Source organism: Montipora capricornis, chromosome 13 (assembly GCF_036669925.1).
Source record: "Montipora capricornis isolate CH-2021 chromosome 13, ASM3666992v2, whole genome shotgun sequence".
Lineage (NCBI taxonomy): Eukaryota > Metazoa > Cnidaria > Anthozoa > Scleractinia > Acroporidae > Montipora > Montipora capricornis.
In genome coordinates, this window is record NC_090895.1 from 36,604,942 (window position 1) to 36,617,407 (window position 12,466).

Sequence of the window (12,466 nt, forward strand, 5' to 3'; positions counted from 1 at the left end):
AATAATATTGTATATTTATGCGAATTTGTCAATTGCCCGAAACGGAAAATACCATAATAGTCTTAGTTTGTCTACCCAAATTTTAAATAAGCATTGTTTCCAGTTTCTCTTGGGACTTACAATGGTCCCAAGGGCAAACAAAACAATGCTTATTCAAAATTTGGGTAGACAAACTAGGACTATTATGGTATTTTCCGTTTCGGGCAATTTGTTAACTTATTACTATTAATTTAATTTTTATCTGTACCATCTATTTTGCCAGTTCACTTCTATACATATATGTATATATATTTTTTTCCTTTCATCTAATTCCTATGATAGTGGCCATCTCGAAAGAATTTGCTACAATGGCCACTACGCACTTTTCTACTTTTTAATTCTCACTCATGTATAATAATATTAGTCTATTTCCTTCTTTCTTTTAAGTGTTTTGTCCATCATGTCTTTTCTGAAATAGTGCATAATAATAATAATAATAATAATAATAATAATAATAATAATAATAAATCTTGAATGTGGTCTAAAAATGTCCCTTTCCTCAGAGAAAGTTGATACATCAATACTGTCTCAGACATGCTGCACAGATCTACCTGAATGGTGAAAAACTGATGCAGGCATGTGGTGGATTGGGGCAGGCCCTTTAACTTGAAAGTATTGTTCCACTTGGCTCACTGAATATTTGAATTTTAAAAAAGCAATATAACTTTTGTCCTATATTTTTGAAAAACGCTTCAGGTATGACTAAAACCCAAGTAAGGCCCACCATCTTTTTTCAGTTAGAGAATAATGGAATTTGCCAGAGAAAGTGAGTCAACCTTATAAACACCCAGGGTCTCAAGAGAAAATGCTGCCTTTGTTATGACAGATGCAAATTTTATGACTACTATCTCTTGTCACATCAGAAACGACTGTGTGTCAACCATCTCAACCAGTTCTTATACCTTTAACAGTCAGCACAGCCACCTTGCTATCTTGTGTTCCAAAAGGATGCTTGGCTCGGCACACGTAAGAACCTTGATCAGTCATCATAACTGGAGATATTGTTAAGTTTCCTTTTGGTGAAACAAGTGTTCTGCTTTTATTTGACACTAACTGCCCATTATGAAGCCAGATCACAGTGGGTGGGGGGCGTCCTTTTGGAGGTGTACAATTCAATACCACAGTCCCTCCAGTAAAGGTAGTATGATTCTTGGGTTGACTCCGAAAATTAGTCTTAAATGCTGTCAAAAAATATGGAAAATAAATAAAATTAATGTTACAAAATGTTACTAACGGAGAGTTGAGATGGCGGATAGCAGTCCTTTGGCAGGATGTTCCTGATGGCTTTAGTTCCATGTATATACTAAGGTCTGTCAGAAGGGTCATTTAACCTGCGTTATCTGGAAGGGTATCCCTCTGTGCCACCCTTTGGCTTTGTGTCAGTTTAATTGAACAGTGTGACAGTGCCTCAAGTGTTGGCTGCTTGGAGGACAATGAAGTTGCCATGGATACCTCCCTGCCTTGCACCCAGCGTCCGCCTACTTTCAAGGCACTAGTCCTAAAGCTGAGGTGAGAAGTAGGTCACAGTAACAAGGTAATCAAGTCTAGAAGGGCCTTCCTGTAATAAGTACAGAGTACACCTCAAACCAGACAGCTTAATCTGTGCACAACCTACAATGTATGAGACATTGGGGCTGGTCCCCATGTGGAACATCCACAACTTTATGCTTGAAATTTATTTTGCACTAGTCACAATGAACAATTTATCGATGCTTTAAATCACTTACATCCAAATATTACAGATGCATTTTTGCTGTAGACAGTGCCTTGATCATTAGAAGCCACGCACTGGTAAATGCCAGCATCCGTCCTTTTACGTGACCTGACCACTCGTAGGAAATGAAGTGCTCCACTGGGTAAGAGATGTCTTTGGCTATCCTGAGACGATACTTTCTGTCCATTGTGTAACCAATAAATTTTTGGTTTTGGTGACCCCCTGGCACTACAGTTAAGAGATGCTGGAGAATTCTTTTGGACAACAGTATCAGAAGGGTGTGCAACTATTACTGGTGGGCTTCCTGTTGGTCATAAGACAAGAAAGGAAAGGTATCATCTTCAAGGTAATTTTTTATAGATAACACAATTCTTATCTTTTCCTCCCCAATCATTGCAAGAGTGGCATTTATACTGTAGAATTCCTCGATCTAACCTCATATGATTTTACTTGCTAATGGGGAACCAGCTTCTTGGCAACAGTGCAAGTTGTTTCACAAGTTGCAATGATCTTTCACATCAGTAGTTGCAATAATAATTTCATACATCTTTCATGACAATGATAAAGTTAAACTGTGTAAAATTCTACTGTAAGTAAGAAATTTGGGATTACAGCCCTTGAATAATGATTACCTTTTTGGTCCTCACCTTCTATATACTTTATCCATACACAGCAAAAAGTCCATAAAAAGATGAAAATGACAGAAGGTTTATGCGTCCTCATATTTACAGACTGCTGGTAAATTAATGAAATTTTCTTTCATCAACGTCAAACAGATGATATTTGGAGCCACATCTTAAAAAACTCTGAAAAATAAAACCAGTTTGTTAATAGGAATAATGTCACTAACAACTTGATAATCTTCTTTACAACTTACAAGTACAGTTTATTGTGTCTTTACAATCAACATGTAAACGTAAATGGCTTGAAATCTCTGCAAAAGATTACAAAGCATAAAGTAAAAAATTGTGACATGGGCAAGAGGGGCTGATGGTAAGAAGCCTTTTATATCTTCCTTGCCAAAAAGTTTGTAAAGGAATTACTGTAATCCCCCCAACATGTTTACAAGATAAAGTTTGGATGGCATCATCTGGGTTTGCATTGCTGCATTATTTTAAGAACCATTTCTTTTTATAAATAACGAATAAAATACCCTTTAATTTACAATAGGCCTGTTGCTATGTGAATGCATGGGAAAGAAAACTTTCATCCAAGATTTTCACGACCTTGGAAATGAGTTATAACATTTTCCCTTTGCTGAGAGAGTTTTAAGTACAAATTAGGACGTTCATTGGAAAACTTGACACCATTTTTAATTACCAAGGACAACATAATTTTTTCAATGATACCACTATTAGAAAATAATTACTATTTGCTTTTTATCATAAAGGAACATCCAACATTCTGCTGCTCAAACAGAGTTTCTCACATTACACAGACCTGCTGATGTACCAGGCTAAACTAAATTAACTTGATGTTTCGTTACAATGTAGAACGGTAGATGTTGTTTGTAGCAATGTATACGGTACCTGTGCTTTATTTACGTTTAACTGTACATATAGTCTTACTTGACAAAAATCTTCTGATTATCAGGAATTCCAGTACTGCACATACATCGACCAGTACATGTGGTTTCAGTTCAGGAAAAATATGAAGTAAAATAATTAACATCTCTGAAACCACATTCTTGGGGAACTGAAGAGTACACTTTCAAAATAATATTCTGTCACAAGTTCAACTGCTGAGTCATATCTTCTAAATTTGCCAACGTAATTTTTTTTTTAATGATAAAAATTAAATCTTTCAGCTGCCATTGGGTGTTGGCCCAAATAAAACAAACCGACTGCACAGTAATCTAGTGCCATGATAAACACTTCTGCTGATTGCTATCATTGGATTTTCATTTATTATTTAAATTCACAAAAATCAAATTTTGTTCTTTTACATGCACAGCAGGTTACGGAAAACTATTTCTGATTCTAAAACCACAAGCCTATAATTTGCAACATAAAATTAATATTGTCATTATGAGTCTACAATTTGAAAAACACTTATTACTGAACATTCTGATGGAAACTATTGATGGTACAGATCAATATTTCCTTTGGTACTGTAAACCACACCTTTTACCTTCTAACACTCACATGAAAGCTACCAATGGACAGCAAACGTCATACCTCCCTGGAGAGCTACTTACTGCAGAGTATGACCTTTCACACAAAAAAACTACAAAACACTTTATGATAAATGTCCTATTGGTCTATTGGTCAGCAGTTAACACCTATGGATAAAATTATTTGGCATGATCATTTGGTTGAAGCCCTATCAAGCAAGCTCTCCTTGGTTGCCATTAGAAATACAAAGGAAGTGTTTGACCAAGTGTTGTTTAGAAAAGAGTACTTGGTTTTACTACAGTTAACTCTCCACTAATGGACACTCGTAAGCAGACAGCTCTACTAATAGACACTTTTGTAATTACGCAATTTTACCTTCCAGTCAAACTCTGTATTTATGTACACATTCCTGTAAGCAGACACTCTCTTGTAAACGGACACTGACACTTTTGAAAATTAAAATTTGATTTTTCTTTTGTTTACACTCTCTTTTAAGCAGACACCCCATGTATAATAATTGACTCTTGGCAATGAAATAAGTTTGTCCTTAATTTGCAATTCAAACAAAACTACCTATGACCTTTGACAGAGCAAAAGAACAATGGGGTCAGTTTGGTCCTATCTCCATTTGTCCACCGAAAAGCAAGCTGTCTCTTTGTTTGACATGAATAAGAGTCCAACATGTATTTGTAATGTCACATTATGGGAATAATTCTCATAAGCGGACAGCTGTGATAACGGACGCTTTTTCCGATTCCCGATGGTGTCCGCTTACAAGAGAGTTAACTGCATTAGCAAAACTAAACCATTATAATAATAATTTCATCACAATTCTGCAAGTTTCTCTTGCTCTGCATGAATACATACAAAAAAAACAATAAACAGGGTAATGATTTGAGACAGAAGCTGGGATCCATATTAACTTTTCATAAAACTCAACTGTGCAAGTATATGGCCTACTTGTGCAATCAAAATTTTGGTTACCAGTAAGCCATAGTGAAAGTTTGGACTCAGAGCAGTACAAAAAACGAAACAAGTACAAATATTCCACAATATTGTACAGTTAGCTATTTGTAAACTAGGTTATTGTACAGTAGCGAACCACTTTGTCCAGTTTAGTTGCTGAGGTTGTCCGGCGAGCATAAAATTTGTCACACGTTCTATGTTGTTTACAATTCTTTTGCTAAAAATTTAGTGCAAAAAAGTTGGATTATAAATAGCTTATTAGATGTTTTGGTGCATGGTACCACTCAGGATTTCAATTCGTTGTTTGTATTTTGTGCTCGTCAAAATAGAGCACAACTCGTAAAAATAGTTAGCGATACTACAAACCAAAAGCTGGACCCTGATAATGTCAGTTTAGCATTACACCATTTTGTTGCTTAAAAGGTTATTGGTAAGTTTAAATGTGCTTGCTTTGTACATCTATTTGAATTTACAGACAGGCACTGTACTGAAAGTTATGCATACTGATCATCTTGTAAAATCAATTTGAAATGTAATAATCACTATGACTGATGATGATTTTTGTAACATCAAAACAGTCATGTTCTGATACGGAAAACTCAAACTGGCTCTTAATTATCCAAATGATCTATTTATCTTCAGGAAGACAGAAGTAACTGATATGATAAGACAGGCTTTCACACCTGTTAAATGGACTTGAAGGTTGTAATAGGAGTTGCCAAACTGCATCACCTTTGTTGCATACTGTGAGCCTACACTTGGCATGATCCATCTCACGGATAGTGTACTTGAAGCAATGGATAAAAAGCAGATTACTGCTCTAGTTTTACTAGACCTCTCAAAGCTTTTGACAGCATTGACCATGCAAGGCTGCTTCGCAAACTGTCCATTGAAGGAGCCTCACCTTTGACTGTCAATTGGTTCAAGAGCTATTTATCCAGTCAATATCAATAAGTGAGAGTTGGATCTACCTACTGGGACACCCTGCCAATCACCCACGGCCTTCCTCAAGGAGCGATTTTATCACCACTGCTTTTCTGTACATTTATCTGAATGATTTACCCTTAGCACCCAGCTCTTGTAACCTGGAATTATACATTGATGATTTGAAGTTATTCTTGTTTTTTCCGCTGTCAGTGCTGGATGTGGCTATTGGAAAGCTGGAACAAGATCTCCTCAGCGTAGCCCAATGGTGCTGCGAGAACCACTTACTCATAAACCCAGATAAAACCAAACTCCTCTTCCTTGGAACTAGACAGATGTTAAATAAGTTACCACAAAACCTCAGTATGTCATTTCTCAGTATGATATTAAAACCTGCTGTCTACGCCAAGGACTTGGGAGACATTCTAGATCCTCACTTGACTTTTGACTATCATATTTCAAAAACAGTCTCTTCCTGTTTTTCTAAGCTATATCAAATAAATAGAGTTAAAGAAAGCTCTGACAAAGAGACACTTAGGTTATTAATCATATCATTAGTTTTTAGTAAAGTGCTTTATTGCGCAACCGTCTGGTCTAATACTTCAACTCAGAACATAATCAAATTACAGTAAATTCAGAACTTTGCGAGTAAAATTGTAAGAATTCTAGAAAATTTGATCACGTGACTCCTTTACTCTGCCAGCTTCACTGGCTTCCTGTTAAACAATTATTGTATTATAGGGACTCTGTTTAAACTTACAAATGTGTTAATGGTCTCGCACCTAAATATCTGGAAGATAAATTCACTAAATGCTCTAGTATATCCATGCCTGCCACACCCGCAATCGTGATTTATTACATATACCTTTGTATAGAACTGCTACTGGCCAACACACATTTGCATATACAGTGTAGAGGAACTAGTATTTGGAACAACTTAATAGATGATGACATAAAGCAATGTGTTTCCTTGCAGTCTTTCAAGCAAGTTATAAAAGGGTAAGTTATAAAAGGGCAACTTACAGAGCAGGCCTTTTTATAATGTTATCATGAATTCTTTTATTCATTATTTATAACTTAAGTAGTTTAGTATTTAACATATTCAAGTCATTGTAAATAGTGTCTGAAAAACCTTTCCAGGATGATCCTATTAAAGTTCTATTCTATTCTATTCTGATCCTGCTAATTTGGGCCAATCTTCCTAGCATGGTTTTTCTCACCTTAGAGGACTTACAGCTCAAATAGGCACTGTTAAACAGTTTGCCAATTACAATAAAATTAATTATTGCAAAAACAACTTGCATTATTCTTGATGAGGATTTTTATTAAATTTTTCTCTTGGGTCAATGCCAAAAGGGTACTAATAATAATGGTCACAAATTTCTTCTCGTAATGCATTTATATACCACACATATCACATTAGTCTCACAGCAGTTAATAATAATTATCTGAGAGATAGACCACCAACAAAAAAAACAACAAAAAGTGCATGGGTTGATTAACTGGAAGGGTTGTGAGACAGGACCAACCATCAATTTTACATATTCCTAATCTGAGAAGACTTGAAGTCTAACCATTTCCAGATGAAATTAAAAAGGCAGCACTTTCTTCTCAGTTACTTTTAAGACCTTGAGAGTACATGTATGACCAGGTTATGAACACATGATATCTGGAAGTTGATGCTCAACCGTTGATGGTGGAATTCTTATGTCGCTGGTTTTGTTCAAGTCTGTGTTTTTTCCCCAGCTAAAGAAAGGGCCTTAAATACATGTTTACACACATTACTATTAATAACCCGAATAATCCACAAGTCATGTTGGATAAATTATCATTAGTTCCCTACTGAGAAATTCAAGAGTTACCCACATGTCCTTCATTTTACACGTAACTATAAACCAATTCAAACAACTGTGTAGATCTCCCAGCACAAATAACTAAAATGCTTTCCTCGTCAGCTGCGTACTGGTTGGTTTGGCTGTTGTGAGCGACAGATCCAAGTTTTGAAGCAAAACATTGTTAATCAAGCAAAACATTGGTTATTCATTGAACAGACAGACAGTTTAACAATGCCAATGGATTTCTCTGTTTCTTCCATGTATTAATTAAATGAATCTTGCACCATTTAATTAATGCATATTGTTCCATATCAAGAATAAATGGTGCATTCTTCTGAAATCGATAATTGATCTTTGGGCTCATTCATGACATCATTAACTGGGTGTCTCCATCTGGTCCTTTCTGATAATAAGTGGGGCTCTTACCGCAATCTGACCTGTGTGGCCCTTATAATACTTTTATGACTACCTGTTACATTTTGGTCATTGGTCTGCATAGGATTATCCTGAGCTAGACGAGGCCATCCAATCTCCAAAAGAAGGGTCTCTCTTGGCAGAATAACCTGCTCATTCTGGTATACAAGCCAGTAGAAGAGAGCCTAAAATAATGCCAAAGGCACTCCTGTCTGAACATGACTAAGACACTGACATTTGAAACTTCCTGATAGGAACCATATTCTAAACAAGGATAAGATTATTGCTCTCCTTATCGCCTTTATCAAAGGTTGCAGAAGCTAACCAAAAGAGAAAAATTACACACTGCAACATCTCAAAATTACACAGCTAAAATGTTGCCCCCTTTGAACCAAAAACAACAAATTCAAACAGATATTGGAACTCTACTTCAATTTCACAATGTGACTGGGAGTTCCCTGCCAAAGCACAAACTGGATGACAGCAAAAAAACAGCCTGGGATTTACACGCTATTTTCAGTGATTACCAGCAAACCTACCAAATGTGAAGCCCAATCATTGCACAATTTTCCTTGTCAAGGAATAATAATTATAATCATTGTACTTTTTGATACAGAAATTATAATGTCTGAGTTGATCAACACAATGGGCTTTAACAACATCAATCAGCAAGCTGCTTCATTCGAATGATCACATGGCATAAAGCCACTAAAAAAACGAAATATTTTCTTTCTTGGCGGTTCCAGTAAAGTTGCTTTGAAAAGACACTCAAGGCGCAAATTAAATATCAACAACCATATTACGTTTCTTAGAAGACACACACATGCTCCGCCAAACAACGACCACAAAGACTTGTTTTTTTATCGCTTTAGGTTATATCTTGTAGACGACTTGTCGATAAACTAAAATTTCGATTTATACTTGCATCTAAATTCCCTTTGTTGAAGAAAATTGAAATTGAATCATGATTACTAAACAGCTGGATTGAAAACTTGTCAACATACAATTCACTTGCACAAATGTACAGACGAAGTGAGTAGAGTTTCCAGTTGACTCGGTGCAGCAGGCGTTCGCATCTCTTTTAAAGAGCCACAAAATGTTAAGAGAGAACCTATTAGCAAGTCTGTTATTTAAATTTAACTTTAAGATGATCACTTATACTCAACAGCTCAAATTTCGTACAGGGAATATCTTAAGCAAGTTTATAGATTGTGGTTTTTCTCTTCATGAAGGCCTTCGCATGAGAGCTTACACAGCGAATATGATCAGTAAAAACAGTTTGTTTGATACGTAAGTTAGTGTAATTTAGGGACTGTAAGGTTCTAAGATTTAACCTTCTACATATTAATAAAAAATAATTCAAGATAGGCAAAACCGACTGCAGATGAAATCTCCTTTGCAATCCCGACGCACTTAGAGTTTCCGTCGCCACAAATAAATACGTAATCCTCATTTTGTAAGCCAAGCACGTTTTCATTCTTTCTCTTAAAAAATACCGCACAAGTAAATTAGGAATCGAGTCTATTCTACCGATTCTGGAGCAAAATCAGGTTAAATGACTTCATTTTTCCGTCGACATACTTTCAGTGTACGCACTGACAAAGTTAAAAATGGCGGTTCTACAAAGATCACTGGCGGTCAAAGAAGTTAACGTGAAATAAACCCAAAACTAAATCTTAAGAAATCATTAAGGAAAACTACACTGAAAACCGTAAAAAGCTTGACAAACAGCGAACACAAAAGCTGAACACAAATAACAAGTACTGTTGTCAGAATGCCTACGAAATGCGAGTCACTTGTGTCAGTTGTTCATGTTCATTGTTGATTGGATACATACCCAAAAATAACGTCTTTATCTAAGATGGCGCTTCAGTCCTCCTCTACAGATGACATAAGCTTGAAAACTGTTTTGTAATTCACCAAACGCGCGTGAGAAATTTATGACCTCTCGAGAACTCCACAACTCCACAACGCAAACTGCCCATGTGAAATTTCATCCCACTTTTCTCGGCGACTCATGACACATGTCAATCATTTAGGAAATAAAGCTCTTTTGTTTTTTGGGTACGTTATTATTAAGACAATAGATATTAAACTTTGTCAAATCAATGTGTTTATCCTTTTGCTTGACTTCTTCACAACCTTTTAAAACCGATTTTGAAATTGAGAATTTCAAGTATTTTGGGTAAGCGTATGGTAAATAGCCAAAAATTAGCTTACCTTCTTTGAAATTTCCCGCTAAAAAAGGGCAATTTCGGTTGAAAAATCTTGATGAAATCTGCAGCGATTTTTATTTGAAGATAGGTACAATCTGTTTTCTTTCGATACCACCTCGAAATGCTTTTTCTTGGACTGAGAAAAACTTGGTAATGTTTCTTATACCGCAAATATGGGCGTGGCCAAAAAAAATTCGAAAGGAACTTGCTGCATTTTTCGTGTCTCCGCCAAAAATTTGCAAGGGGTTTTGTTTCATTAATACATAATCATTTTTCCTCGTTAAAGACTTCCTGACTATTTGAAAAACCCAAAGATAACAAGCTCTAGCCCCCTCCCCGTTTTAGCCAACGGGACTAAAATATTAACACTTTAAGGACATCTATTGCCCTATCGCCCTTCGAGACCGTAAAAATATTCTTTTTTCATATGGGGGCTGACCGCAGATCTTTTGTTTACCCATAAGCCAATAAATCAAAACCACTAAAATTCTACCCGCGCCTCTTTTGCGTGGCCCTTGGCTAAAAGTTGATGAGATCGGGGCCTTGTCTAGACCGGAAATTGGAAAAAAAACATGAGATAACGCGGTACTTTTAATTACAACTGATTATCTCAGATACATACACACACGCATACAAAAACAACTTTCCTTCCTTTTGGTTGGCCAACTGGAAAACATGGACTGGACTCTGGACTGGACTCTGGACTGGACCCTGGACTGGACTTTATTAAACGAAGTTAATTAAACGAAGCTAATATTTAACCAATAATATAACGATTAACCGCTTCTATTTAATTATTAACCAGCGAGAATGAGAATGAGAATGGATGTTTTTTTTTCAAAGGGAACATAAACGAAAAATCTAACAATGCTGCCCACTAACTTTCAATCAAGTCAAGCTACTATTAAGTGAATACTGTGGCGACGATATATCTCATGCGTGCGCTGTCTAAAGAATATAAGGAATGTAGTCCAATTCAATATATTCGATAAGTTAAGCGCGATCGCTTTGCGGTCGCGCTTAACATGAACTAAAACTATGTAACAGGGAGGGAGCCACAACGCCTTAAAATTATCTTGCTTTGAAATTACTTATCAGGAATATCTTTTCGTTTCGGAATAAGTAGCCTTTGTTAGGCAATCCTTTAGCCTTTATTAGACAATCGTCCTTTTTCGCACGCTACTTTATTCCCATTCCATACAATGCACAAATTAACTGCACAAGAATGTATAGTTCCTTCGTCACTTTCTTTTCTTTTTCGAATATTTTTGCAGTTACGTCTTTCACAAATTACCCAAGCTAACATACGCCGAAAAAAACGAACTGTCATCAACCTTTTTAGTGTTATCGGTACAATTACATCAGCGTGGTTTCGTGTGAAATGAACATTTGTGTGATAAGAACTGGAACGTGATAAAAATGTTCACTATAGGGGTGGTCCACTACATTCCTAAAATAGCACACGCACGAGATAGGATCGCGTGACGACATTACATTGTCACCTGATGACTTCAAACTTTCACAGCGTTCACGCAATCATAGCAAAGCGTATAAGTGGCGGGGTTTGTAACGTTAATTTACCGCTGTAAACAACTGAAGTGCTTACTTTGCAGTTTCCTGGCTGGTTCAATTGGAGAAATAGTGCGCAAAGAGATTGCGCTTAACATATCGAATATATTGAATTGGACTACATTCCTAACATTCTTTAGACAGCGCACGGATGAGATATATCGTCGTCACATTCACGTAATGGTAACTTGACTTGATTTAAATTTTCTGGGCAGCATCGTTCGATTTTTCGTTTATGTTCCCTTTGAAAAAAACATCCATTCTCATTCTCGCTGGTTAATAATTAAATAGAAGCGGTTAATCGTTATATGATTGGTTAAATATTAACTTCGTTTAATAAAGTCCAGTCCAGGGTCCAGTCCAGGGTCCAGTCCAGAGTCTAGTCCAAAGTCCAGTCCAGAGTCCAGTCCATGTTTTCCAGTTGGCCCTTTTGGTTTACCCTTTTCCTCAGCTTTCATGAGAACTGATAACAAATAATAATCGATAATAATTGCTTCCATTTGGCACGGAAATACATGCACGGGAAAATAGCGCTATATACTCCATGGGAGAAGATTTTCAACTCACTGGGATTTCGCCTTTCACTTCCGACAGTATCTTTTCTCCTTTTTTGTGTGGCGCCTGGTAACTGTTACACGGGTCACGTGTCCATGATGCTCTGCGGGTTCAACGGAA

General features: G+C 36.5%; 1 protein-coding gene across 1 annotated transcript in view; it reads right to left on the bottom strand.

Annotated features, from left to right (window-relative positions):
• The window catches only part of LOC138028934 (roundabout homolog 1-like), a 44,621-nt gene extending 34,609 nt beyond the window's left edge, over nt 1-10,012 (bottom strand). Inside the window, exons 1-4 of the mRNA XM_068876582.1 lie at nt 9,844-10,012; nt 2,401-2,559; nt 1,767-2,057; nt 942-1,220 (exon numbers count right to left, since the gene is read on the bottom strand). Coding sequence (XP_068732683.1) covers nt 942-1,220; nt 1,767-2,057; nt 2,401-2,476 — 646 coding nt within the window. The 5' untranslated portion in view covers nt 2,477-2,559; nt 9,844-10,012. The remainder of the gene's footprint in view (nt 1-941; nt 1,221-1,766; nt 2,058-2,400; nt 2,560-9,843) is intronic.
• Between the last annotated feature and the right edge of the window lie 2,454 nt (nt 10,013-12,466).